The sequence below is a fragment of the Coregonus clupeaformis genome, chromosome 17 (genome assembly GCF_020615455.1).
Source record: "Coregonus clupeaformis isolate EN_2021a chromosome 17, ASM2061545v1, whole genome shotgun sequence".
Taxonomy (NCBI): Eukaryota; Metazoa; Chordata; class Actinopteri; order Salmoniformes; family Salmonidae; genus Coregonus; species Coregonus clupeaformis.
The window spans coordinates 3,094,076-3,119,052 of record NC_059208.1 but is presented as its reverse complement, the minus strand read 5'-3'; the positions used below and the strand labels follow the sequence as shown (position 1 = coordinate 3,119,052).

The 24,977-nt window shown below is 40.8% G+C and overlaps 1 protein-coding gene across 1 annotated transcript; it reads left to right on the top strand.

The window, feature by feature from the left end:
- Positions 1-2,525: 2,525 nt before the first annotated feature.
- dus3l (dihydrouridine synthase 3-like (S. cerevisiae)) lies at positions 2,526-14,563 on the top strand. Its single transcript, XM_041901786.2, has 16 exons — positions 2,526-2,606; positions 3,125-3,224; positions 6,411-6,681; positions 6,873-7,248; positions 7,737-7,816; positions 8,063-8,152; positions 8,322-8,363; positions 8,673-8,825; positions 9,592-9,708; positions 9,840-9,905; positions 10,063-10,173; positions 10,306-10,402; positions 11,884-11,959; positions 12,408-12,596; positions 13,765-13,893; positions 14,282-14,563. The coding sequence occupies exons 2-16, from the start codon at positions 3,133-3,135 to the stop codon at positions 14,352-14,354; spliced, it is 1,962 nt and encodes a 653-aa protein (XP_041757720.1). The 5' UTR covers positions 2,526-2,606; positions 3,125-3,132; the 3' UTR covers positions 14,355-14,563.
- Positions 14,564-24,977: the final 10,414 nt, after the last annotated feature.

The following is a 24,977-nucleotide window of genomic DNA, read 5'->3' as shown; positions in this document are numbered from 1 at the left end:
GGGTCATTTTACAAAGAGTGCCTTTTGCGTCTCTTTGATATTTTAAGTAGAAAATGTGCACCAATATTGAATTTTAAAAGCCTGTTATATTAAATGAATAAGTGTTCGGGCCTCCCGAGTGGCGCAGCGGTCTAAGGCACTGCATCGCAGTGCTAGAGGCGTTACTACAGACCTGGGTTCATTCCCGGGCTGTGTCACAACTGGCTGTGGCTGGGAGTCCCGTAGGACGGTGCACAATTGGCCCAGCGTCGTTCGGGTTAGGGAACGGTTTGGCCGGTGGGGCTTTACTTGGCTCTAGCGTCTCCTTGTGGCGGGCTGGGTGCCTACAGGCTGACCCTGGTCGCCAGTTGAACAGTGTTTCTTTGTGGTGGAAAACTGAGCGGGTCTCGCATAACACGTCACCCATAGATAAAGAGGCCAGAAATGTTTTAGCAATAAAAAATTGTTTGTGAAGCTTGCATTCAATTGCCACTCCCTGAACATGTGCTCTTTATGACAGAATGTTAACATTTGGTGAAATCAAATGTTTTTTTTTTGACCAAGTTACACTTCTCAGAAGGCTCACAGAGCATAGATGTTTCCAGCTTTCAGAATAAGATGTTTGTGCGCAGTTTGTAAAGACACTTAATAAGCATTGACAGGTTGTATTGAATTCCAGATGGAAGACTTTCCCCATAGTTAATTGTTGTCATCTGTAGCTTTAAACAAATTCCCATAAGATTGGAGTATTTGATAAGTCATAAATAAAATGTGCTCTATCAACTCTTGCATGAATGTTTTCACTTCACAAGGACATGCAAGCTTCAACATGAGCATGTTGTTATGAGGCCAAAACATAATACTTAAAAAAAAAAAGGGTAATTATTGCTGTGGTACATGTGTTTTAGTAATTTTGCCTTTGGGCAGTTTGACAATGAAAGTGAGATGTACAAAGAATGTATGAAGCTGTCATGAATCACATACTGGTTTGACTTTGCACGGGCAATAACATGACATAATTTCTGCATAAGGCATTCATCAAAACTGGTAACTCAAAACCACCTTCTGTCCCCTGCAATGAGAGAGCATGTTTGAAGTAATGCATTAGCAACACAGTATTTTATCTAACATCCCTCTCTATTTAACAGTTATTTACTTGAATAAACAAGGCTAACTGAACTGTAGGCCAGAGAAATAAGAGCCTACAGACATAATTCAGGCTGAAGGCATAACAACCTACCATTTCTCTCTTGAAAGAGCAAAAGAAGCCTTTTTTCAAAGTTGGTGCCCAGGCCTGTTCCCCAGACCGTTTTACCTCCCTTGTGTGACTGAAGTGGTGCATGCTAAATGTAGGCCACTATCACTAGCGGAGGGTATTTCTGCTCCAGGGCAAAGGCCTCTGAATACATAATGTCACAGGGCTTAAAGCTGTGCCTAGAGTACAGAAGCACCTACAGTACACACCAAAGTAATTTAATTTATGTTCATCTCAGTAACATCATGCCTGCACACATCAGATGTTTGTTATTGTAACAACCTTAAGTGTGTTATTGTAACAACCTTAACCCAACACCTGGTGACCTCAATGAAGAGGTTCAGACATCTTGGCCAAACAGTTAAGGTGTTGGGTTGACAGTCACTGGACCTGGATTTGAGTTCTGGTCAGGGCCAACCCCCCCCCCCGATTTTAACTTGGCTCATATTGCGAGGATTGCTACACTGCCCCCTCTGAACGGGAAGGCACATCACCTTGCTTTGATTACTCAGACCCCTCACACCCCTGGGCGGTGGGTTCATGGAGAAGAAACGCGAGTGGGCGTGGGGATGGGTAGTCAGGCAGCAGACCATGGAGGCAAAGGCATGTAACTATTTTGAGCCCAACTCTTCCTCAGGAAACAGCGTCCTCTGTTGTCTAAAATACAAAAAAAAATCGACACAATTTTAAATCTCAACACAATTTGAATCAAAAAATGTTTTCATTGATTAACCGAAATTTCGGTTATCTTTCGGTTTTAAACAACTAATTGACCAACGTTGGTTCAATTATTTGAATTACATTAATTTTTCCCCCTCTTTTTTTCTGTGAGCTCAATGCGCAGTTTCTCTAGAGATAAATCAGGTCAAGCCTGCTACATAAAAGAGATAAAAGATTGCGAAATCGAGAGGAGAGCAGTTGCTTTGCAAGGTATCTCTACCTGAAAATACATTATCTAAGTGATTTATAGTTGGTATTCAGCAGTCATAAAAGCATGCCTTATTTACTTTGAAGAACGACTAAACTTGTGATTGTTTAATTCTGTGTTGTTACAGCATTCAACCCACATAATGCATAGTGCATTTAATGTTTCAAAAAACATTTCGAAAACCGTGATTATTTTTTAAAATAATCGAACCAAAATCTAACAGACCTCATAAAACACTGACTTGGTCGCTCAGTACTATTTTATTATAATTTTTTACATTATCAATTAATAAATATGAAAGATTGAATACAACTGAACGCCTCTTTTACGGAATAATTTTTTGCTCGGAACCAAATATTTGGGTAAATGCGTCACACGGACCGGATAAGGTTTTGCGCAGTTCGATTGTCATGCTGTGGTAGCTAGTTTGTGTTGGATTATCAGGTACTCTTGAGTTTTTAATTGACTGGTATTGTCACCTTAGCATATTACCATAGTTTTAGTAATAGTTTACTTTTGCGTAATTACTTTTTCCACATGGTTAGCTAACGTTACGGCCAGTTTAACTTGACTTGCTAGTTAGCTGCAGTGCAGGGCTAGCTGTCGTCTGCATTTGTCAGTCATAAAATACAGCTCGCCAAGTTTAGCTGGGTAGCTATGTTTGCTTAACTTGTCATGAATTTTCCATGGATGTATCTGGAAATGTATCGTTTAATGATAATAGCTATGGTTGTTGCTTTTCCTAATGTGTTACTGCAACATTGCAGTAGTATTTTGTTGCTGACACATGGATTTCTAGCTAGCTAGCCATAATGTATTAAGTAAAGCTACCACCCTTGTTCAAGCCAGCCAAAAGTCGAGACCAGTGTCAACTCTAACGTTAAGTGTTAAAGCAAGCAACTGTCTGCCACGTTAGATAATAATGGTAGCTAACTTACCAACTAATGTGATTTTTATTTCAGAGGGAGTTATGGAGACTGAGACAACCCCAAATATTCCTACAGAAAGCCATGGACATGGGATGAATGGGACTGATAAAGGCAGAGCTGCTATTAAAACCCAGTAAGTGTGCTTCCCGTTGCTGCTTGGCTGGAAGAAAACGTCCCTCAGTGGATACAATTGGCTGCCCCAGACCATCACCAGTCTGACATGAGTACTGATGGAACAGGGATTATATTTATAATATTAATAGCCTAATAATGCTCCTTTTACTTGATCTCCTTATTATTATGATCATTATAATATGTAATGTCATTATCATTAGTAGGCTTAGTATAGCAGCCTTGTATAATCACATTTACATTTACATCATTTAGCAGATGCTGTTATCCAGAGCGACTTACAATTTGGTGCATTCAACTTATGATAGCCAGTGGGACAACCACTTTTTTTTTTTTATGGGGGGAGGGGGGATACTATTCCATCAAGGTGTAGGCCTAAGAGCACATCCTGTTTAGTTTTAATACTGTAACTTACTTAGGCCTACATTTCAATACTTATAGGCTACTATATTAATCATTCATTCGTTTGTGCCATCACACAGCATACGAGTCATTCATGATTTGAATTGCAATCAAGCCTTTTAGTTTTAAAATAAAATAACAAAGCGACCTTTGAATAATTAGCGTAAACGATGCAACTGTTTTTAGTCTTTGCTGGTACTCTTATAATTTATTTAGTGTTTACATTGTTCCAAACAAATTATATTGTAATCTAACAGCACCTGTTTGGCATGCGGCACTTGCTCCTTACCTGATCTCCAGTATTTTCCACAACTAGTCAAATTTATTCCACACATCTGACTTCCCCTTTACCTCCTGAGCAACCAAACATTCCCCCGTTTTGAGTTTGTCACGTCATCTGTATCCATTTTGCTGTGTTACGGTGTTCAGACATTGTTATAACCAATTGATTCATGGGATTAGGATATGCTATAGTCAGGCTCTATTTGCCTCATGCATGCTATGCATACGTGTGTCACGTAAAGAGAGCAAAGGTTGAAGGAATAGGGAATGTTTTTCCTAAATAAATGAGGGATTTTGTTAATAACTTTTCATTAAGAAATGGCTGTAATTATGTTGCAGCTTCAGCAACACGGACACCGCGATAAACACTGTTGATGTTCTGTGGTGGTAGCTGCAGCAGGGAGGAGAGGGAGACAAGACACTCGCTGTCATTTTTTTTTAACACAAAGCAGCAAGTCTGAGCCCGGCCTAGCACAATCAAATCAAGTGCGGTCGGATTCCCTCTAGTCATCTGTGTGTGATAATTATTTCATCTAACAGTGTGCTTAAAGCATCATACAAGCTCAGTGCATATATACTGAACAAAAATATAAACGCAACAATTTCAAAGATTTTACTGAGTAACAGTTACAGTGGGGAAAAAAGGATTTAGTTAGCCACCAATTGTGCAAGTTCTCCCACTTAAAAAGATGAGAGGCCTGTAATTTTCATCATAGGTACACGTCAACTATGACAGACAAAATGAGATTTTTTCTCCAGAAAATCACATTGTAGGATTTTTAATGAATTTATTTGCAAATTATGGTGGAAAATAAGTATTTGGTCAATAACAAAAGTTTCTCAATACTTTGTTATATACCCTTTGTTGGCAATGAGACAGGACAAACGTTTTCTGTAAGTTTTCACAAGGTTTTCACACACTGTTGCTGGTATTTTGGCCCATTCCTCCATGCAGATCTCCTCTAGAGCAGTGATGTTTTGGGGCTGTCGCTGGGCAACACGGACTTTCAACAACCTCCACAGATTTTCTATGGGGTTGAGATCTGGAGACTGGCTAGGCCACTCCAGGACCTTGAAATGCTTCTTACGAAGCCACTCCTTCGTTGCCCAGGCGGTGTGTTTGGGATCATTGTCATGCTGAAAGACCCAGCCACGTTTAATCTTCAATGCCCTTGCTGATGGAAGGAGGTTTTCACTCAAAATCTCACGATACATGGCCCCATTCATTCTTTCCTTTACACGGATCAGTCGTCCTGGTCCCTTTGCAGAAAAACAGCCCCAAAGCATGATGTTTCCACCCCCATGCTTCACAGTAGGTATGGTGTTCTTTGGATGCAACTCAGCATTCTTTGTCCTCCAAACACGACGAGTTGAGTTTTTACCAAAAAGTTATATTTTGGTTTCATCTGACCATATGACATTCTCCCAATCCTCTTCTGGATCATCCAAATGTACTCTAGCAAACTTTAGACGGGCCTGGACATGTACTGGCTTAAGCAGGGGGACACATCTGGCACTGCAGGATTTGAGTCCCTGGCGGCGTAGTGTGTTACTGATGGTAGGCTTTGTTACTTTGGTCCCAGCTCTCTGCAGGTCATTCACTAGGTCCCCCCGTGTGGTTCTGGGATTTTTGCTCACCGTTCTTGTGATCATTTTGACCCCACGGGGTGAGATCTTGCGTGGAGCCCCAGATCGAGGGAGATTATCAATCTTGTATGTCTTCCATTTCCTAATAATTACTCCCACAGTTGATTTCTTCAAACCAAGCTACTTACCTATTGCAGATTCAGTCTTCCCAGCCTGGTGCAGGTCTACAATTTTGTTTCTGGTGTCCTTTGACAGCTCGTTGGTCTTGGCCATAGTGGAGTTTGGAGTGTGACTGTTTGAGGTTGTGGACAGGTGTCTTTTATACTGATAACAAGTTCAAACAGGTGCCATTAATACAGGTAACGAGTGGAGGACAGAGGAGCCTCTTAAAGAAGAAGTTACAGGTCTGTGAGAGCCAGAAATCTTGCTTTTTTGTAGGTGACCAAATACTTATTTTCCACCATACTTTGCAAATAAATTCATTAAAAATCCTACAGTGTGAATTTCTGGATTTGTTTCTTCTCAATTTGTCTGTCATAGTTGACGTGTACCTATGATGAAAATGACAGGCCTCTCTCATCTTTTTAATTGGGAGAACTTGCACAATTGGTGGCTGACTAAATACTTTCTTCCCCCACTGTATTTCAATCTAGAATACAACGCAGTTCATTAAAAGTTGGACTAACACCTTACATGTTGCGTTTATATTTTTGCTCAGTATAGTTGATTTGATTAAAACACATATGATGTGTCTATATATAGAAAAATACATTTTTAAAGATTTCTACCAATCGATTGGACTCTCGGCCGACCAATATATTTTTTTGTCGGGGACAGCCCTAATCTTAACGTATTCGGCCTACCTGTTGAATTGTCTCAATTATATATCAATGTGATCAGCATTCTCTGTTTTCAGGTTTCTCACAACCAAAGAAAAGTTCCATGAGTTACTGGACTCTGGAGGGAAGGATCCTAACGGTGACAAGGCCATCGACGATGCAGGACCAAAAGAGATGGCAGAGGACTCTCTGGAAGAGCCTCAAGAGAAAAAATGTAAAGTAGACCCGGATGAGCAGAAGAGGACGGGGAAACAGGACAGCAAGCGAATGCGAGGACAGAACAAGTCCAGACCGCACATGAAACCCACGAGCTACGACAACAGACGACTGTGTCCTTCCATCATTCAGGTAGGACTGTCACTTTAGCGGCTAGATGAAAGGGCCAACTACTTTTCATGCAACCTGGGACTCCCCGCAAGTCATTTCAATTGTGTTTTTCCTTTACCTATCAGGAGCATGGTCAATTGAGTTTGCTGTAGACCTAATTGTTAATCAACACCAAATAGTGTTTTTTATATTTTCTCATTGAACTCCCCCAGGAGCGCGAGACCAAATGTGTTTACGGCGACAAATGCAAGTTCTTCCATGACGTTGCTGAGTACATGGCCTCCAAGCCCGCCGACGTTGGAGAGCACTGCTACCTCTACGACACCTTCGGGAAGTGCCGCTACGGCCTGAGCTGCCGGTTTGCCCGGGCCCACACGAGCGCTGACCTCAAAAACCTAGTGAACGAGGACTGCGTGAAAGCCATGGAGGGGAGAACGCCAGTGAGGAATAGCCTGGACAAGGACCTGCAGTGGCGCCTCCGCAAGAAGGTGGTCCCCTTTACAGCGTCTGAAGCCTACATGAAGACCATTTTCAAAGGCGGACACAAAGCAGGAGAGGGCTGGAAAAAAGCTGCAGCAGTAGAGAACGGTAAGGCTCGGTGGGTCTGCCATTTTGTGGAAGCGATATGTCACCTGGGTTATATTCATTAGTCATACACCGTAGCAAAATGTTTTGCACTGTAGAAAAATGTTTTGCAACGAAAACAAGAGTTTCTATTGGACAAATTCAGGTAGGTCCCTCTACGTTTGCTTCTGTTTGGTTATGTTTGGTTCCTAGTAAATACACTCCTGGTGGTTTTGCGATGTATCACCGGCTGATATTCGCAGGAATTTCACTGTTTTTAGTTGCAGAATTGGCCATATATTTTTGTTTGGTCAGTTTTCTTTCTGTACCACTCTCAATGCCAAACCCCATTTCAAGTAGCTTTACAGTTTGTAAAGACTTATCAGGTGTAGAGATGGTGTTAGAATAAGTTAAATGGATTAATTAATTTATTAAATATTTATAATTTGATTTTCACGCTAATCAGGTGTTGATGATAATTCTCTGAAAGTTCAAAGTTTTATCTCCCTTAGCTGATAACTGTTGCTCAGCGGCGGTCCACTCTCAGTGTTCTGAAGGGAAGAAACCACAAACAGACAACCAGGGAACTGAGGTACAGTAGCAACACTATTACACTACAACTACTACTACATTTATCACAAAGTGCTTAACAGCGACCTGGGCCTTAATCTTCAAAGAGCAAGTAGAGTTGACAGTGGCAAGGAAAAAACTGCCTGGCTGGGAAATATAATAAATAGATCTGTGCTATTTGGGAAGCCCTTCCCATGGCTGGTAATTTACTGTATGGTGTCTAGAAGGGTTTTCCTCAACAAGTTGTTTACTTTTTGGAAAATTGCAGGTTAGCCAGGAGAACCTGGCTCTAGTGAAAACCATTGGGCCGTTGACTGATGCTGATGTTATAAAGCTACGACAATGTGAAAAGAAGCAGGTATGTTTGAGCCGCTTGACTTAAACACAGTGCAAGGTATTTTGTCTTGCATGTCGTGGATCTCAGTGGCACTTTGTATATTAGGCTCATTTAGATATTAACAGCCCATTTTAATATTAAGAAGTTGTATAAACCAAATAGTAACGTTATGTTTTTATTCTTCCTAAAGGTGGACTTCAAAGACAAGCTGTATCTTGCTCCCTTAACAACGGTAAGTCGGTCCTTGGAACGGAATTGGCCACTTTCCCAGGCTGATTAATCCTACTCCTGGACTAAAACCCATGCTCAACTGAAAATCTCTTTTAATAGGGTTTTTTAGTCCAGGAATAAGCTTGTTCTGGGTCCGGGAAAGCGACCCAATGTGCACAGACTAATGGCTTGATATTTCATATTTCATATTCCAAACAGGACCACAATGAAAATAAGTGACTTTGTTTCATATAATCTATGATTTTTAATGTGTGTGTTGTTTTCTGCATTATGTATTTTAGAATGATCTAATAAAATTCATTCCTCTCAGTGTGGAAACCTGCCTTTCCGTCGTATATGCAAACGCTTCGGCGCCGACATTACGTGTGGAGAGATGGCCATGTGTACCAACCTGCTGCAGGGCCAGTCATCCGAATGGGCGCTCCTCAAGAGACACGAGAGCGAGGACCTTTTCGGTGTGCAGGTTAGACCAGGCTGAAAGTGATAGATATATATTTCTTTAAGGAGACCGGATAACCAACGATTATCTACATCTGAATACTTACTTTAGCCCATTGCTCCCCACGGAGCATAGGCCATCGATAACTCCTCTCCATTGAACTCTGTTCTGGGCAGTGTGCTTGAGCTTGTTCCACCCCATGACGGTTTTAAAAGTGATAGTAGAAGTGGTAGTAGATCACTCAAGTTTGTCAGACATTTCTTGACTTTAGTCTATGTCCCTCGTTTGTGTAGATCTAGATGTTTGCCTCAATCACAAATTAATGGGAAAGTTGGGCATTATCTTAGTCCATCAATTCAGATCTAACCTCCAGGTAATTTGAGCCCAAAGTAAAGGTCTTTGAAACTGTTTAATTTTAAAGGTAGAATCCTTAATTGAAGCGATAACAAAGCATCACCCCACCTATGTTTTGGTAAAATGCTGAGGGATGGGCCTGGAGAAATGTAACCACTCTCAAATGCATAGATGGAGCTATGGATGCAAGCACTGACCAACCATGATGTCAAAATTATTATAAAATAATACAATTATAGTTTTAACTATGTCTTGATACAGTGTTTGTTTACATGGTTTACAAACATTGGAGTTAAACAAGCTTATATTTTGGGTTCTGATGTGGTACGACAGTTGAACTAAGCTCATGAGGTCTTTACAACTTTTATATAGCAACTAAGGATTCTAGCTTTAAGGCCTTGGTCCTAACTAAAAGTCTGGTAATTTACCATTTTAGGTGGAGGGATGCTTTCCTGACACGATGACCAGATGTGCAGAGCTACTCAACAACAAAATCGACGTGGACTTTGTGGACATCAACTCGGGGTGTCCCATTGACCTTGTATACAAGAAGGTATAATCTTCTGAATCTTCTGGACATTCTCCATTGAGCTTGCTTTTTAGTCCAGGATTTGTGTTAATGTGTCTGGGAAACCGGCCCTCTAAAACAGATGATCAATATGATCTTCCTTTCCCTTTCTTTAGGGCGGAGGTTGTGGGCTGATGACGCGCACCAACAAGTTTGAGCAAATCATCCGAGGAATGAACTCTGTAAGTGATGCTTCTATGTAGTAAAATTCCTTATTTGCTCAGCTATGGTATTGGAGATGTTGCACTACATGCAGGCTCAATGAAACGCTCAAATCATTTGAACGAAAACAAATATTACTTGAACTCAGGTCTGGTATGTAAAGGGACTTTTCCTCAGGTTCTGGATGTCCCTTTGACTGTCAAGATTCGTACCGGCGTTCAGGAGAAGGCCAACATCGCACATAAACTCATCCCAGAGATGAAGAGGTGGGGGGTGTCCATGATCACGGTACGTGTGTCAGAATGTAATGCTGAATCCTAAATCGATCTAGCCTAAGTAAACTGTTCTGTATTGTTGGGGTGTTGGTGGTGTCACAGGCAGGGATGTGTAGCATAAGAGTAATTTCAAATCTCTATGCAGTTGCATGGCAGGTCCAGGGAACAGCGCTATACCAAGTCAGCTGACTGGGACTACATCAATACCTGCTCCCAACTCGCCAGCCCCATCCCACTCTTTGGTAAGTTCGATTTTGAGAGTTTATTAGTCACATGCACAGGGTTGCAGATGTAATAGCAAGGTAGAGTGCAATTCTTAAGCTCTGAGCTCCAACAGTGCAGGTCAAAAGGAAGTGAATGAAACAATAAAAACTAAAATAATATTATACCATGGCGTTGTTGAATACTTGTTTCTGATTGGCTTCAAGGGCATTCTAGAGCATGCATTATTTCTCTATAACGCACAGTATATTTGCACGGTAGAATTCAATGGCTATAGTTCTTACATATTCTATGTTTGAGATGCTTTTGAAAGAAAAGGTCTAATTGAAAACATTGGCATTGTTGAATTCGATTTTCGTAATGGCAAGCTAGGACTTGGTTGGCTGTTTGTTTGGTTACCAAGGCAACTACTGTCGCTATCTAGTAAACTTGCTAGCTACTTGAGTGGATGTTGAACACATTTCTACCTGCAAATTAACACATTTCTAGCTGTAAATTAGTTAAATTATAGCAATGGTATGAAAGGGTTATAATCAACTCGGGGCTCTATGCATTCTCTGGAAGGTTAGTTCCACTCCGCTAGGACACACCTTCCACGTCATTCATTATTTTCCAGAGAACACATATCCCCTCGTTGATTGTCCCTTACATAATATATACAGTTGAAGTTGGAGGTACAGTTGAAGTCGGAGGTTTACATATACCTTAGCCAAATACATTTAAACTCAGTTTTTCACAATTCCTGACATTTAATCCTAGTAAAAATTCCCTGTCTTAGGTCAGTTAGGATCACAACTTTATTTTAAGAATGTGAAATGTCAGAATAATAGTAGAGATTTATTTCAGCTTTTATTTCTTTCATCATATTCCCAGTGGGTCAGAAGTTTACATACACTAAATTAGTATTTGGTAGCATTGCCTTTAAATTATTTAACTTGGGTCAAACGTTTCGGGTAGCCTTCCACATGCTTCACAGTTGGGAAGGTGTTCTTCGGCTTGCAAACGTTATCCTTTGTCCTCCAAACATAATGATGGTCATTATGGCCAAACAGTTCTATTTTTGTTTCATCAGACCAGAGGACATTTTTCCAAAAGGTACGATCTTTGTCCCCATGTGCAGTTGTAAACCGTAGTCTGGCTTTTTTATGGCGGTTTTGGAGCAGTGGCTTCTTCCTTGCTGAGCGGCCTTTCAGGTTATGTCGATATACAGTGGGGAGAACAAGTATTTGATACACTGCCGATTTTGCAGGTTTTCTTACTTACAAAGCATGTAGAGGTCTGTAATTTTTATCATAGGTACACTTCAACTGTGAGAGACGGAATCTAAAACTGATTATATACAACCAGTGGGTTTTACAGTTCATTGAGCAGATAGGAAGGGGCGCTCTCTGTCAATAACTAAGGCAGAGGGCTCTGTGTGTGTTCATGCGTGCATGTTTGTTTCTTTCTGTGTGTTTTGTGTGTGAGTGCACCTGATAAACCTAATATCTCTTCTATGCAGGTAATGGAGACATTTTGTCTTATGATGACGCCATGAAGGCTAGAGAGACTGAAGTTTCGGGTATTATGCTGGCAAGGTTGGTATCTTAATGGAAAAGAATAGACATGCTTTGGATTTCACACAATTTGACTGATCAGAGTAGTGCGCTCTGATAGGATGAGTGGATACCGTATAGCTTACTTTTATCCAATCCTTTCAGATCTACAGAAGTGCATAGGGAGGCTTGATGAAGGGCTATGGGTTGATTTGTGATGGGACGCACGTCCAATTCAGTCCCTTAACTCAGTGTTTCTCAAACCTCTCCTCTGGGACCCCCCAGACGTGTCACAATGTTGTTGTAGCCCTGAACTAACTCACCTGATTCACCTAGTCAAGGGCTTGATGATTAGTTGACCATTTGAATCAGGTGTGCTAGCTGTGGAATAGTTAAAATACATGGAACAGCTGGGGGTCCCCGAGGAGGTTTGAGAACCCCTGCCTTAATCGACTCCAGCTCTGGTTGTAATACTTTTTCTCTCGGGCAGGGGTGCCCTCATCAAGCCCTGGGTTTTCACAGAGATCAAGGAGAGGCGGGACTGGGACATCTCGTCCAGCGAGCGGCTGGATGTCCTCAGGGACTTCACCCACTACGGCTTGGAGCACTGGGGCTCAGACACCCAAGGCCTGGAGAAGACCAGGAACTTCTTGCTGGAATGGCTGTCCTTCATGTGCAGGTGGGTACTCGTATATGCACGAGGTATCAGGTGGTATTCACACTGTAATAATGCTTAGAAACATACAATAATAGTTGTTTTAGGGCATTAAAGGTTGATCAATAGTTTGGTAGGTGAAGACAAACAAACAAGAGAACCGGTGTGGTAGAAATATATTTAACTCAAAAGTATCTCTCAAAAAAACGGAGCTTGTGAATTCAGAATAGACTTGATTAAAGCGAAACAAAGCCGAGCTGGTCCATGGAGCAACTGCCTGCCCTGACTCGGAGCTCTCCTTTTATACAGACACAATGCATAGTCATGCTTATACAACCTACACAGTTACTTCATTATATGTACATGATTAACATACTTCGGTGTCACATGTTGTTTACTCACGAGGGCTACGTGCGCTTCTCTAAATGGGGCCTCTGTCACTTATCTCATTATTTTGGTGGCGTGTCTCAAGAAATTATATACATACATACGTTAAAGAACAATCATACTCTGTATTGACTATATTCACTATCCAGGCATGCATCTGGAGTACAAAGTATCAATTATGTTCATTCTGTTTTACCCTTTATCATTTCATAACACATTATAAAACATATCAATTAATACTTAAACATGGTTTACACATGTCAAGTTCATAACATACATTTAAGCCTTTCCCAACTGCCATCCTCCCAGGACCCTGAGCCACTATGGTTTTTCCTTGTGACTATGTGCATGTGGCTATGTATGTCAGGTCATAAGCACAAACAAGTGATAACACTAGTTCTATTGTTACTCCAATCTCCACACAGCCACAACGAGAAGTTGTATCTCCATCACATGTCATTGACACACCCAGACCAGCTGCGGGGAATTAGAGGGAACCATCCATTATCAGAAGCAGAGCATTTGCACTAAATAAATGTCTCTGCTCTGTTTTAACCCTTTAATTGGTTCTTAATCCATAAGCATTTAAGGCATATAGGCGTTTCATTCTACAACATATGTACTAGAAAATCATCCATACCGGCGGGACTGTCACAAAATCATTTTTCTCTCTGTATTTGCCGTCTTTCACAAATCTAGAATTCAACCAATTCAAAAATATTCTTCATTAATTTATAGCTGTAAACATCAACACCTCAACACATTTAATGTGGACATGCCAATCTAACCCTCTCTCCTTTGTAAGGTACATACCAGTTGGGCTGCTGGAACGAGTGCCCCAGAGGATCAACGAGCGACCACCCTACTACTTGGGCAGGGACTACCTGGAGTCTCTCATGGCAAGTCAACACGTAGGGGACTGGATCAAGATCAGGTGAAGATCACTGTTGCTTATCCTAACCTAGGTTCTTATAGCCGCCAGTGTATGCTAGTTCTCATTCGCACTGACCTCTTGAATCAATCTCAGTAGTTGATGTTTCCAATTAAAAATAGCATAGTAGGAGGTTGCAAGAGCAATGTCTCGTGTCTCAACCCTTGTTCTCGAGGGCTTTATATGGTGGCTTTTAGCTTAACCAGCCAATACGATAAGGAGCGCGCATTAATGCACTGTAAAAATATTCCCATTTGTCAGTTGGTTTGAATTAGTATAGACTACCTCTATACTAATGTCTGCTGAATATCTGTTCAAATTACACACAACATGCTGAATAGTTTAATGGAAAAGGGTTTTTAATAATAGTCTATGTTCCCCTTCTCCACAGTGAAATGCTGCTTGGACCTGTACCCAAGAATTTCAACTTTCTGCCCAAGCATAAGGCAAATGCTTACAAATGAATTGTGTGTGAATGCTCAACAAAATGTTATGATGGCAAAGCTTTTTTCATAATTTTATTTCCATTCAAGTCAGCAGTCCTGAATATACCTATTACATGAGTAAAATACGAGTCATTTCAAAATGACGTAAAGTTTACAGTTGAAGTCTGAAGTTTACATACACCTTAGCCAAATACATTTAAACTCTGTTTTTCACAATTCCTGACATTTAATCCTAGTACAAATTCCCTGTCTTAGGTCAGTTAGGATCACCACTCTATTTTAAGAATGTGAAATGTGAGAATAATAGTAGAGAGAATGATTTATTTCAGCTTTTATTTCTTTCATCACATTCCCAGTGGGTCAGAAGTTTACATACGCTCAATTAGTATTATGTAGCATTGCCTTTAAATTGTTTAACATGGGTCAAACGTTTCGGTTAGCCTTCCACAAGCTTCCCACAATAAGTTGGGTGAATTTTGGCCCATTCCTCCTGACAGAGCTGGTGTAACTGAGTCAGGTTTGTAGGCCTCCTTGCTCTCACACAGTTTTCCTGTTCTGCCCACAAAAATTCTATAGGATTGAGGTCAGGGCTTTGTGATGGCCACTCCAATACCTTGACTTTGTTGTCCTTAAGCCATTTTGCCACAACTTTGGAAGTATGCTTGGGGTCATTGTCCATTTGGAAGTCCCATTTGCGACCAAGCTTTAACTTCCTGACTGATGTCTTGAGATGTTGCTTCAATATATCCACATAATTTTCTTTCCTCATGATGCCATCTATTTTGTGAAGTGCACCAGTCCCTCCAGCAGCAAAGCACCCCCCACAGCATAATGCTGCCACCCCCGTGCTTCACGGTTGGGATGGTGTTCTTCGGCTTGCAAGCATTCCCCTTTTTCCTACAAACATAACGATGGTCATTATGGCCAAACGGTTCTATTTTTGTTTAATCGGACCAGAGGACATTTCTCCCAAAAGTAAGATCTTTGTCCCCATGTGCAGTTGCAAACCGTAGTCTGGCTTTTATATGGCGGTTTTGGAGCAGTGGCTTCTTCCTTGCTGAGCGGCCTTTCAGTTTATGTCGATATAGGACTCGTTTTACTGTGGATATATACACTTTTGTACCTGTTTCCTCCAGCACCTTCACAAGGAGATGTGGTCCTCTGTAGCTCAATTGGTAGAGCATGGCGCTTGTAACGCCAGGGTAGTGGGTTCGATCCCCGGGACTACCAATACTTAAAAATGTATGCACACATGACTGTAAGTCACTTTGGATAAAAGCGTCTGCTAAATGGCATTATTATTATTATTATTATTATTATTATTATTATTATTATTATTATACTAAGGGCCTTTGCTGTTGTTCCTGGATTGATTTGCACTTTTCGAACCAAAGTACGTTAATCTCTAGGAGACGGAATGCGTCTCCTTCCTGAGCGGTATGACGGCTGCGTGGTCCCATGGTGTTTATACTTGCGTACTATTGTTTGTACAGATGAACGTGGTACCTTCATGCGTTTGGAAATTGCTCCCAAGGATGAACAAGACTTGTGGAGGTCTACAATTTTTTTTCTGAGGTCTTGGCTGATTTCTTTAGATTTTCCTATGATGTCAAGCAAAGAGGCACTGAGTTTGAAGGTAGGCCTTGAAATACATCCACAGGTACACCTCCAATTGACTCAAATGATGTCAATTTGTCCTCTGTAGCTCAATTGGTAGAGCATGGCGCTTGTAACGTCAGGGTAGTGGGTTCGATCCCCGGGACCACCCATACGTAAAAATGTATGCACACATGACTAAGTCGCTTTGGATAAAAGCGTCTGCTAAATGGCTTATTATTATTATTATTATTATTATTATTATTATTATTATTATTCTAAAGCCATGACATCATTTTCTGGAATTTTCCAAGCTGTTTAAAGGTACAGTCAACTTAGTGTATGTAAACTTCCGACCCACTGTAATTGTGATACAGTGCATTATAAGTGAAATAATCTGTCTGTAAACAATTGTTGGAAAAATTACTTGTCATGCACTAAGTAGATGTCCTCACCGATTTGCCAAAACTATAGTTTGTTAACAAGACATTTTCGGAGTGATTGAAAAATTAGTTTTTATTACTCCAACCTAAGTGTATGTAAACTTCCGACTTCAACTGTATGTAAATGATTTATTTCAATTTTATTTGGAGTGGTGTGTGTGTATCTTCTACTTGGAGATGTATTCTTACCATTGCACAAAATAAATACACTATATGGAATAAAATGCATCTAAAATACAATTTTGATATTTTCTCAAGTTTTTATATTAGTACGTTTGTTTCTAATGTTTGAGTTTTCATTAGCTTTTAACATACATCTTAGAGTGAATCTGACTTATGATTCATGAGGAGAAGATGATTATAGATGATTTTGAGTGTTAGCATTACATATGCATAGAATTACTTGTTAATAGTTTTTTTGTGTTTTGAGATATCAATATCATATTCAGTGTGGTTCATCTTAGGGATGTCCATAATGGCTATGACAAGTTTCAAGTTGATAGGCCACTGTGTAGTGGATTTACAGTGGTTTAAATGGACACGTAAAGTCAGGTTTTTGTCAATAACTCAGCCATCTTTTGACCAATCCCTTAGCTTTTCTCAAACTAAGTTAAGACGTACCAATTTGAACCTATCGTTCGTGAGAATAATATTTTAGCATATGTGCTAATATGCATATCCTGGTATAGTGTGGCCATCTTTCAATGCATTAATGTTATTTTCTCTTTAGGGAGTATTGTGATGAGTCCAGAGACCAAATTTGGAGTGAATCTGACTTTTAGTCCATGAGAAGATTTTATATAATTATTTTAAGCATTAGCGTTACATAGTCAAAACAGTTCATTGTTAATAGTTTCCTTATTTTTGTAAGACATGCAAAACTGAACATTGTTCATTATGGTAATATATTTGATGAATAAACAGTTTTAAGTTGATAGGCCATTGTGGAGAGTATTTACAAAGGATTTAAATGGACATGTAAAATCTGATTTCCTAATTTATCAAAACTCAGCCATATCTTAACCAATCCCTTAGTTTAAGAGATGTACCATGTGCCTACATAATTTGGTGTTATTTTGACATATGGTTCATGAGAATAAGTTTTTCTATGTTTTCCAAGATGGAGGAAAATCCATCCTAATGGACCCTATGGGATACACACTTTTAAGTCTCTAGGTCAACCAGGGCGGCGGATATGAGGGTTTAAGTGAGACTGCTTATAACAGCGCCTATTATAGGCCAATCGGTGCCATTCTTTTTGACAAATTGACTCATGGCTTCTAGTTTGTGCGAAATTATATACAGTGGGGAGAACAAGTATTTGATACACTGCCGATTTTGCAGGTTTTCCTACTTACAAAGCATGTAGAGGTCTGTAATTTTTATCATATGTACACTTTAAAAAATCCAGAAAATGACATTGTATGATTCTTAAGTAATTAATTTGCATTTTATTGCATGACATAAGTATTTGATACATCAGAAAAGCAGAACTTAATATTTGGTACAGAAACCTTTGTTTGCAATTACAGAGATCATACGTTTCCTGTAGGTCTTGACCAGGTTTGCACACACTGCAGCAGGGATTTTGGCCCACTCCTCCATACAGACCTTCTCCAGATCCTTCAGGTTTCGGGGCTGTCGCTGGGCAATACAGACTTTCAGCTCCCTCCAAAGATTTTCTATTGGGTTCAGGTCTGGAGACTGGCTAGGCCACTCCAGGACCTCGAGATGCTTCTTACGGAGCCACTCCTTAGTTGCCCTGGCTGTGTGTTTCGGGTCGTTGTCATGCTGCAAGACCTAGCCACGACCCATCTTCAATGCTCTTACTGAGGGAAGGAGGTTGTTGGCCAAGATCTCGCGATACACGGCCCCATCCATCCTCCCCTCAATACGGTGCAGTCGTCCTGTCCCCTTTGCAGAAAAGCATCCCCAAAGAATGATGTTTCCACCTCCATGCTTCACAGTTGGGATGGTGTTTTTGGGGTTGTACTCATCCTTCTTCTTCCTCCAAACACGGCGAGTGGAGTTTAGACCAAAAGCTCTATTTTTGTCTCATCAGACCACATGACCTTCTCCCATTCCTCCTCTGGATCATCCAGATGGTCATTGGCAAACTTCAGACGGGCCTGGACATGCGCTGGCTTGAGCAGGGGGACCTTGCGTGCGCTGCAGGATTTTAATCCATGATGGCGTAGTGTGTTACTAATGGTTTTCTTTGAGACTGTGGTCCCAGCTCTCTTCAGGTCATTGACCAGGTCCTGCCGTGTAGTTCTGGGCTGATCCCTCACCTTCCTCATGATCATTGATGCCCCACGAGGTGAGCTCTTGCATGGAACCCCAGACCGAGGGTGATTGACCGTCATCTTGAACTTCTTCCATTTTCTAATAATTGCGCCAACAGTTGTTGCCTTCTCACCAAGCTGCTTGCCTATTGTCCTGTAGCCCATCCCAGCCTTGTGCAGGTCTACAATTTTATCCCTGATGTCCTTACACAGCTCTCTGGTCTTGGCCATTGTGGAGAGGTTGGAGTCTGTTTGATTGAGTTTGTGGACAGGTGTCTTTTATAATATACAGGTAACGAGTTCAAACAGGTGCAGTTAATACAGGTAATGAGTGGAGAACAGGAGGGCTTCTTAAAGAAAAACGAACAGGTCTGTGAGACCTGGAATTCTTACTGGTTGGTAGGTGATCAAATACTTATGTCATGCAATAAAATGCAAATTAATTACTTAAAAATCATACAATGTTATTTTCTGGATTTTTGTTTTAGATTCCGTCTCTCACAGTTGAAGTGTACCTATGATAAAAATTACAAACATCTACATGCTTTGTAAGTAGGAAAACCTGCAAAGTCGGCAGTGTATCAAATACTTTTTCTCCCCACTGTATATATTTTTTATCTTGAGTTATTTGCCCATGTATGAGGGAGCGAGGCCATGGAGGGCCTTGTAGGTGAGCATTAGGATCTTGTAGGTGATGTGAAATTGACAGGGAGCCAGTGATCGTGGGGATGATGTGTTCCCAGGGTTTGGTCTTTAGACAGTTTGGAGAAGGTCCAAAGACCCTCCCCTCGGATCGTTTTGAGAAGCAGGCGGAGAAAGGATGTGACGAATCCAGGACCGGTATTTAGGGTGAGAGACCTACTCTTTAAGTTTTAGGGCTAATATTGCCCTACATTTACATTTTAGTCATTTAGCAGACACTCTTATCCAGAGCGACTTACAGTTAGTGAGTGCATACATTTTCATACTGGCCCCCCGTGGGAAACGAACCCACAACCCTGGCGTTGCAAGCGCCATGCTCTACCAACTGAGCTACAGGGGACTACATTAAGCTTTGAAACTACATTACCACATTGCAATATATTAATGTAACTCACGTTTATCTCAATCAGTTCAATTAGGATATTTGGTTTTGATTCAAAATAAAATGTTGGTTGAAGATATGGTTGCCCTTGTAATATCTCACTAACCCCCCAAGAGTTGTAATTGGATAATGGTTTGGGCCTGTGATGTTCTGTGCGACTATCTTGCCCCATTAAAATATCAGAATTTGTACAACATAAGACAAAGCAGATGCTGCTTATTAATTGTATTCTTGTGTGTGTGCCCATTTCCATAGCCTGTAGGATACTTCTGAAGCCAAGCTGCAGGAGTTTCTGGGAGAGATGCGCTGTAGAGAGAAGATAAGGCAGATGTTTGTCCAGAGACAAGGAGACCGAGCTGAAGGAAATAGGTAACGCACACACTACACTTGCACTCCTACAGTGACAGCATGTTACAGAGAGAGAAAGATGTGAAAGACTCATCATTTGTAATTAGAGGTCAGCAGGCAACAAAAACATAACAAAAGTTATTTATATTGGTCATTAAATTATTAATGAATTTCGCTCACAAGATCCATGTAAATCACTGACTTATCTCTAGGTTTTCAGTTGCTAGGTACTGGTAAGTAGGAGCAGCTGAAGAGACTGCGACAGAAATAAAAATAAGCTGGTTGAGATGAGGCGGACATTGGAGGATGAGATGAGCACCTTCAGCAAGAAGAAAGCAGCTACTGAACTGCCAATTTCAAAATGGACGAACGTTGCTCACGGTAAGAGACATTCTTCATTTGAAATTGAAACACAATCTGTCATCTCTTCAGTCCTAATTCACTTTCCACACTCAAACTTTATTTATTCAACTTCCATATCTGCTTAGAGATTGGCAACCATACCTGAGGATTATATATTTTTTCCTGTGCATGTTTACAAATCCTGTTTACAAGTAGCTTCAAAGTAAAAATATCCTGAGTGCTGTCTGAATTTGAGAGTGGTTGCAATTCCCCAGGACCATCCCTAGCTGTATCCCAAAACAAGTGGTGGCGACCCCATTTTATTGTTTTCGTATCCCAGAATGTAGCTTTAAGATGGCATCTAAGGATACTAACAAAAATCAAAAGTAATGCTCACGAAACCTCAAATGAGATGATTTTTTTTGGATAAATCTACATTATTGATTTGTTAGTAAATTAGTATAAACTATTGATTAAAAAAGCAGAGCTTATGAAATTAATGTATACATAACCAGTTTGTTTACTCATTTGAGGCTTACTACTTTGGAACCATTATTAAGGCCATTAGGCCAATCATTAAATAATTAAAATGTTTCCTTTTAAACACATTGTCTAAAAAAAAAAGTGTGAAAGAATGTTGTGATTAAACCCAGAATCTGCGTTATTTTTATTGACTGATATCTATCATAAAAGTCATCTTGGAACATTGAAGTCAAAAAGTACTCAACACAACATAATACTTGTTTTAAACACACATTTTATTTCTCTAACCAAAATTATTTATTTCATTTTTCCACTTAAAGACGTCCTCCTTTACTTTTCCTGTTGAAAAGTGATATCCCAAGTATAAATACAGTATAGTACACACACTAAAGGGTATACAAATATGTTTTGAGCAAAATAGTGTTTTTTTAGACACAACTGCAAACTTCAAGGAGTAGGGCATTCATTGAATTGATCTGATGGGAAGTAGTGATATCATCGGCCTCCCCTCTTGCTTGAGGAGCAATAGCAAAGATTATGGCTATACTGACAAGATACTTGTCTCTCTGCCCTAACAATGGGAGTCGTTGTCCACAAAGCGGCACGGTGGGCTGTCTAGCTCCCGCCTATCCTTTCTTTGGATTGGTGGATACATTTCATTATTTTAATAAATGTTTTGAATATTCGATGATGGTTGTTGACATCTTGAGAACTCAACTTACAAAAAATAAATACGAAAAGGCTAATTAGCAACAGAGAAGACCTCCTGCAGGAAGCTCCTGCACGTCATGTCTTGCCGACACTGTCAGCTACCGTTCACCAACGCGATCAGAGACCTTTGTGCCCAGAGACCTTTTGTGCCTAATCCATTAACTTATGTCCCCTTTCTCTGTTTTAACTAGCCACCGACTACACTTTTGCTAGCTAGTTAGCAGAGCAGGAGATCAAAAAATAGTTTGGTTTTACTTAGCCTAGATAATTGTTTGTACAGTATGTTGACTTTGGTGTCTATTTCAGACCTTATGGCATTTTTTTAAGGATGAGCATAAGAGTATTAAAAGGGGAGAAGATCCGCTATAGTGAGGGGCAACTTACCAGTTTGGTCAGTGCCAGCATGACGGATAAAGTTTATCCTGTGTCGGTGAGTGTAGCTATTAAGTTAAGTTTGAGCTTCTTAACAATACAATGTGTTCTATACAGCTGTCAACATTCTACAAGGAAAGAGACACTTAATCAATTATATAATCATTAACCAGATTACCGCGGATACCAGACTTCAATGAGTGATAACTCAGTTCTAGAATGTTGTCATTTATTTTTTTATTTCACCTTTATTTAACCAGGTAGGACAGTTGAGAACAAGTTCTCATTTACAACTGCGACCTGGCCAAGATAAAGCAAAGCAGTGCGATTAAAAACAACAACAACAACACAGAGTTACACATGGATAAACAAAACTTACAGTCAATAACACAATAGAAAATCTATATACAGTGTGTGCAAATGTAGTAAGTTATAGAGGCAAGGCAATAAATAGGCCATAGTGCAAAATAATTACAATTTAGTATTAACACTGGAGTGATAGATGTGCAGAAGATTATGTGCAAATAGAGATACTGGGGTGCAAATGAGCAAAATAAATAACAATATGGGGATGAGGTAGTTTGGTGGGCTAATTACAGATGTGCAGTGATCGGTAAGGTGCTCTGACAACTGATGCTTAAAGTTAGTGAGGGAGATAAGAGTCTCCAGCTTCAGAGATTTTTGCAGTTCGTTCCAGTCATTAGCATTAGAGAACTGGAAGGAATGGCGGCCAAAGGAGGTGTTGGCTTTGGGGATGACCAGTGAGATATACCTGCTGGAGCGCATACTACGGGTGGGTGTTGCTATGGTGACCAATGAGCTAAGATAAGGCGGGGATTTGCCTAGCAGAGATTTATAGATGACCTGGAGCCAGTGGGATTGGCGACGAATATGTAGTGAGGGCCAGCCAACGAGAGCGTACAGGTCACAATGGTGGGTAGTATATGGGGCTTTGGTGACAAAACGGATGGCACTGTGATAGACTACTTCCAATTTGCTGAGTAGAGTGTTGGAGGCTATTTTGTAAATGACATCGCCGAAGTCAAGGACCGGTAGGATAGTCAGTTTTACAAGCATGTTTGGCAGCATGAGTGAAGGAGGCTTTGTTGCGAAATAGGAAGCAGATTCTAGATTTAACTTTGGATTGGAGATGCTTAATGTGAGTCCGGAAGGAGACTTTACTGTCTAACCAGACACCTAGGTATTTGTAGTTGTCCACATATTCTAAGTCAGACCCGCAGAGAGTAGTGATTCTATTCGGGCGGGCGGGTGCAAGCAGTGTTCGATTGAAGAGCATGCATTTTGGAGTAAGCTAGCCTTTGCTTTCCTAACTGATTATGTATATTTGTTCCTGACTTCACTGAAAAGTAGCATATCGCGGGGGCTGTTCGATGCTAACGCATTACGCCACAGGATGTTTTTGTGCTGGTCAAGGGCAGTCAAGTCTGGGGTGAACCAGGGGCTATATCTGTTCTTAGTTCTGAATTTTTTGAATGGGGCATGCTTATTTAAGATGGAGAGGAAAGCACTTTTAAAGAACAACCAGGCATCCTCTACTGACGGAATGAGGTCAATATCCATCCAGGATACCCGGGCCAGGTCAATTAGAAAGGCCTGCTCGCTGAAGTATTTTAGGGAGCGTTTGACAGTGATGAGGGGTGATCGTTTGACCGCGGACCCATTACGGACGCAGGCGATGAGGCAGTGATCGCTGAGATCCTGGTTGAAGACAGCGGAGGTGTATTTAGAGGGTAAATTAGTCAGGATGATATCTATGAGTGTGCCCATGTTTACAGATTTAGGTTTGTAACAGGTAGGTTCCTTGATAATTTGTGTGAGATTGAGGGCATCTAGTTTAGATTGTAGGACGGCCGGGGTGTTAAGCATATCCCAGTTTAGGTCACCAAGAAGTACAAAGTCTGAGGATAGATGTGGGGCAATCAATTCACATATGGTGTCCAGGGCACAGCTGGGGGCTGAGGGGGGTCTGTAGCAAGCAGCAACAGTGAGAGACTTATTTCTGGGTGGATTTTTAGAAATAGAAGCTTTAACTGTTTGGGCACAGACCTGGATAGTATGATAGAGCTCTGCAGGCTATCTCTACAGTAGATTGCAACTCCACCCCCTTTGGCAGTTCTATCTAGACGGAAAATGTTGTAGTCGGGGATGGAAATGTCAGAGTTTTTGGTGGCCTTCCTAAGCCAGGATTCAGACATTGCTAGAACATCAGGGTTGGCGGAGTGTGCTAACGCAGTGAATAACTCAAACTTAGGGAGGAGGCTTCTGATGTTAACATGCAAGAAACCAAGGCTTTTACGGTTACAGAAGTCAACAAATGACAGCGCCTGGGGAGTAGGAGTGATACTGGGGGCTACAGGGCCTGGGTTAACCTCTACATCACCAGAGGAACAGAGGAGGAGTATAATAAGGATACGGCTGAAGGCTTTAAGAACTGGTCTTCTAGTGCGTTGATTACTAAAATGGTAACATCTATATTTAAATACCAAAACCCACAGACTTGACTATAGTAATGGTAAAAGTCTGAAAGGGACTGACATGCAGGGATGTAAAATAATTCTGGCCACTGGCCAGCAGACCACGATTTCTACTAGCCCGGGTAACATTCAGGTCCTAAATCTGTGGCATGCGATGTTTGTAAAGGAAAAATGTCACTGCTGTGCCAGGCTAGTTTGGCACATTTTCTACTAGCCATTTCACTGCTGTGTCAGGCAAGTTTGGCACATTGTCTACTAGCCTTGGGCTAGCTTACTTTCCATCCCTGGTGACATGTATAACTGACTTAACAGGTCATATGATTAGTCATGTACAACAGATGCACTCGTGGAACAAAACCCTTTGTGTTTTCTATGGAAAAACTTTGAGCCTACAAGTTATTTTTGAGCTAGCTAGCCAGCTAGTTAACATTAGCGCACCGTTCGTGTAGTCACACCTTTCCATGTGGTGACATGCTAGCTAA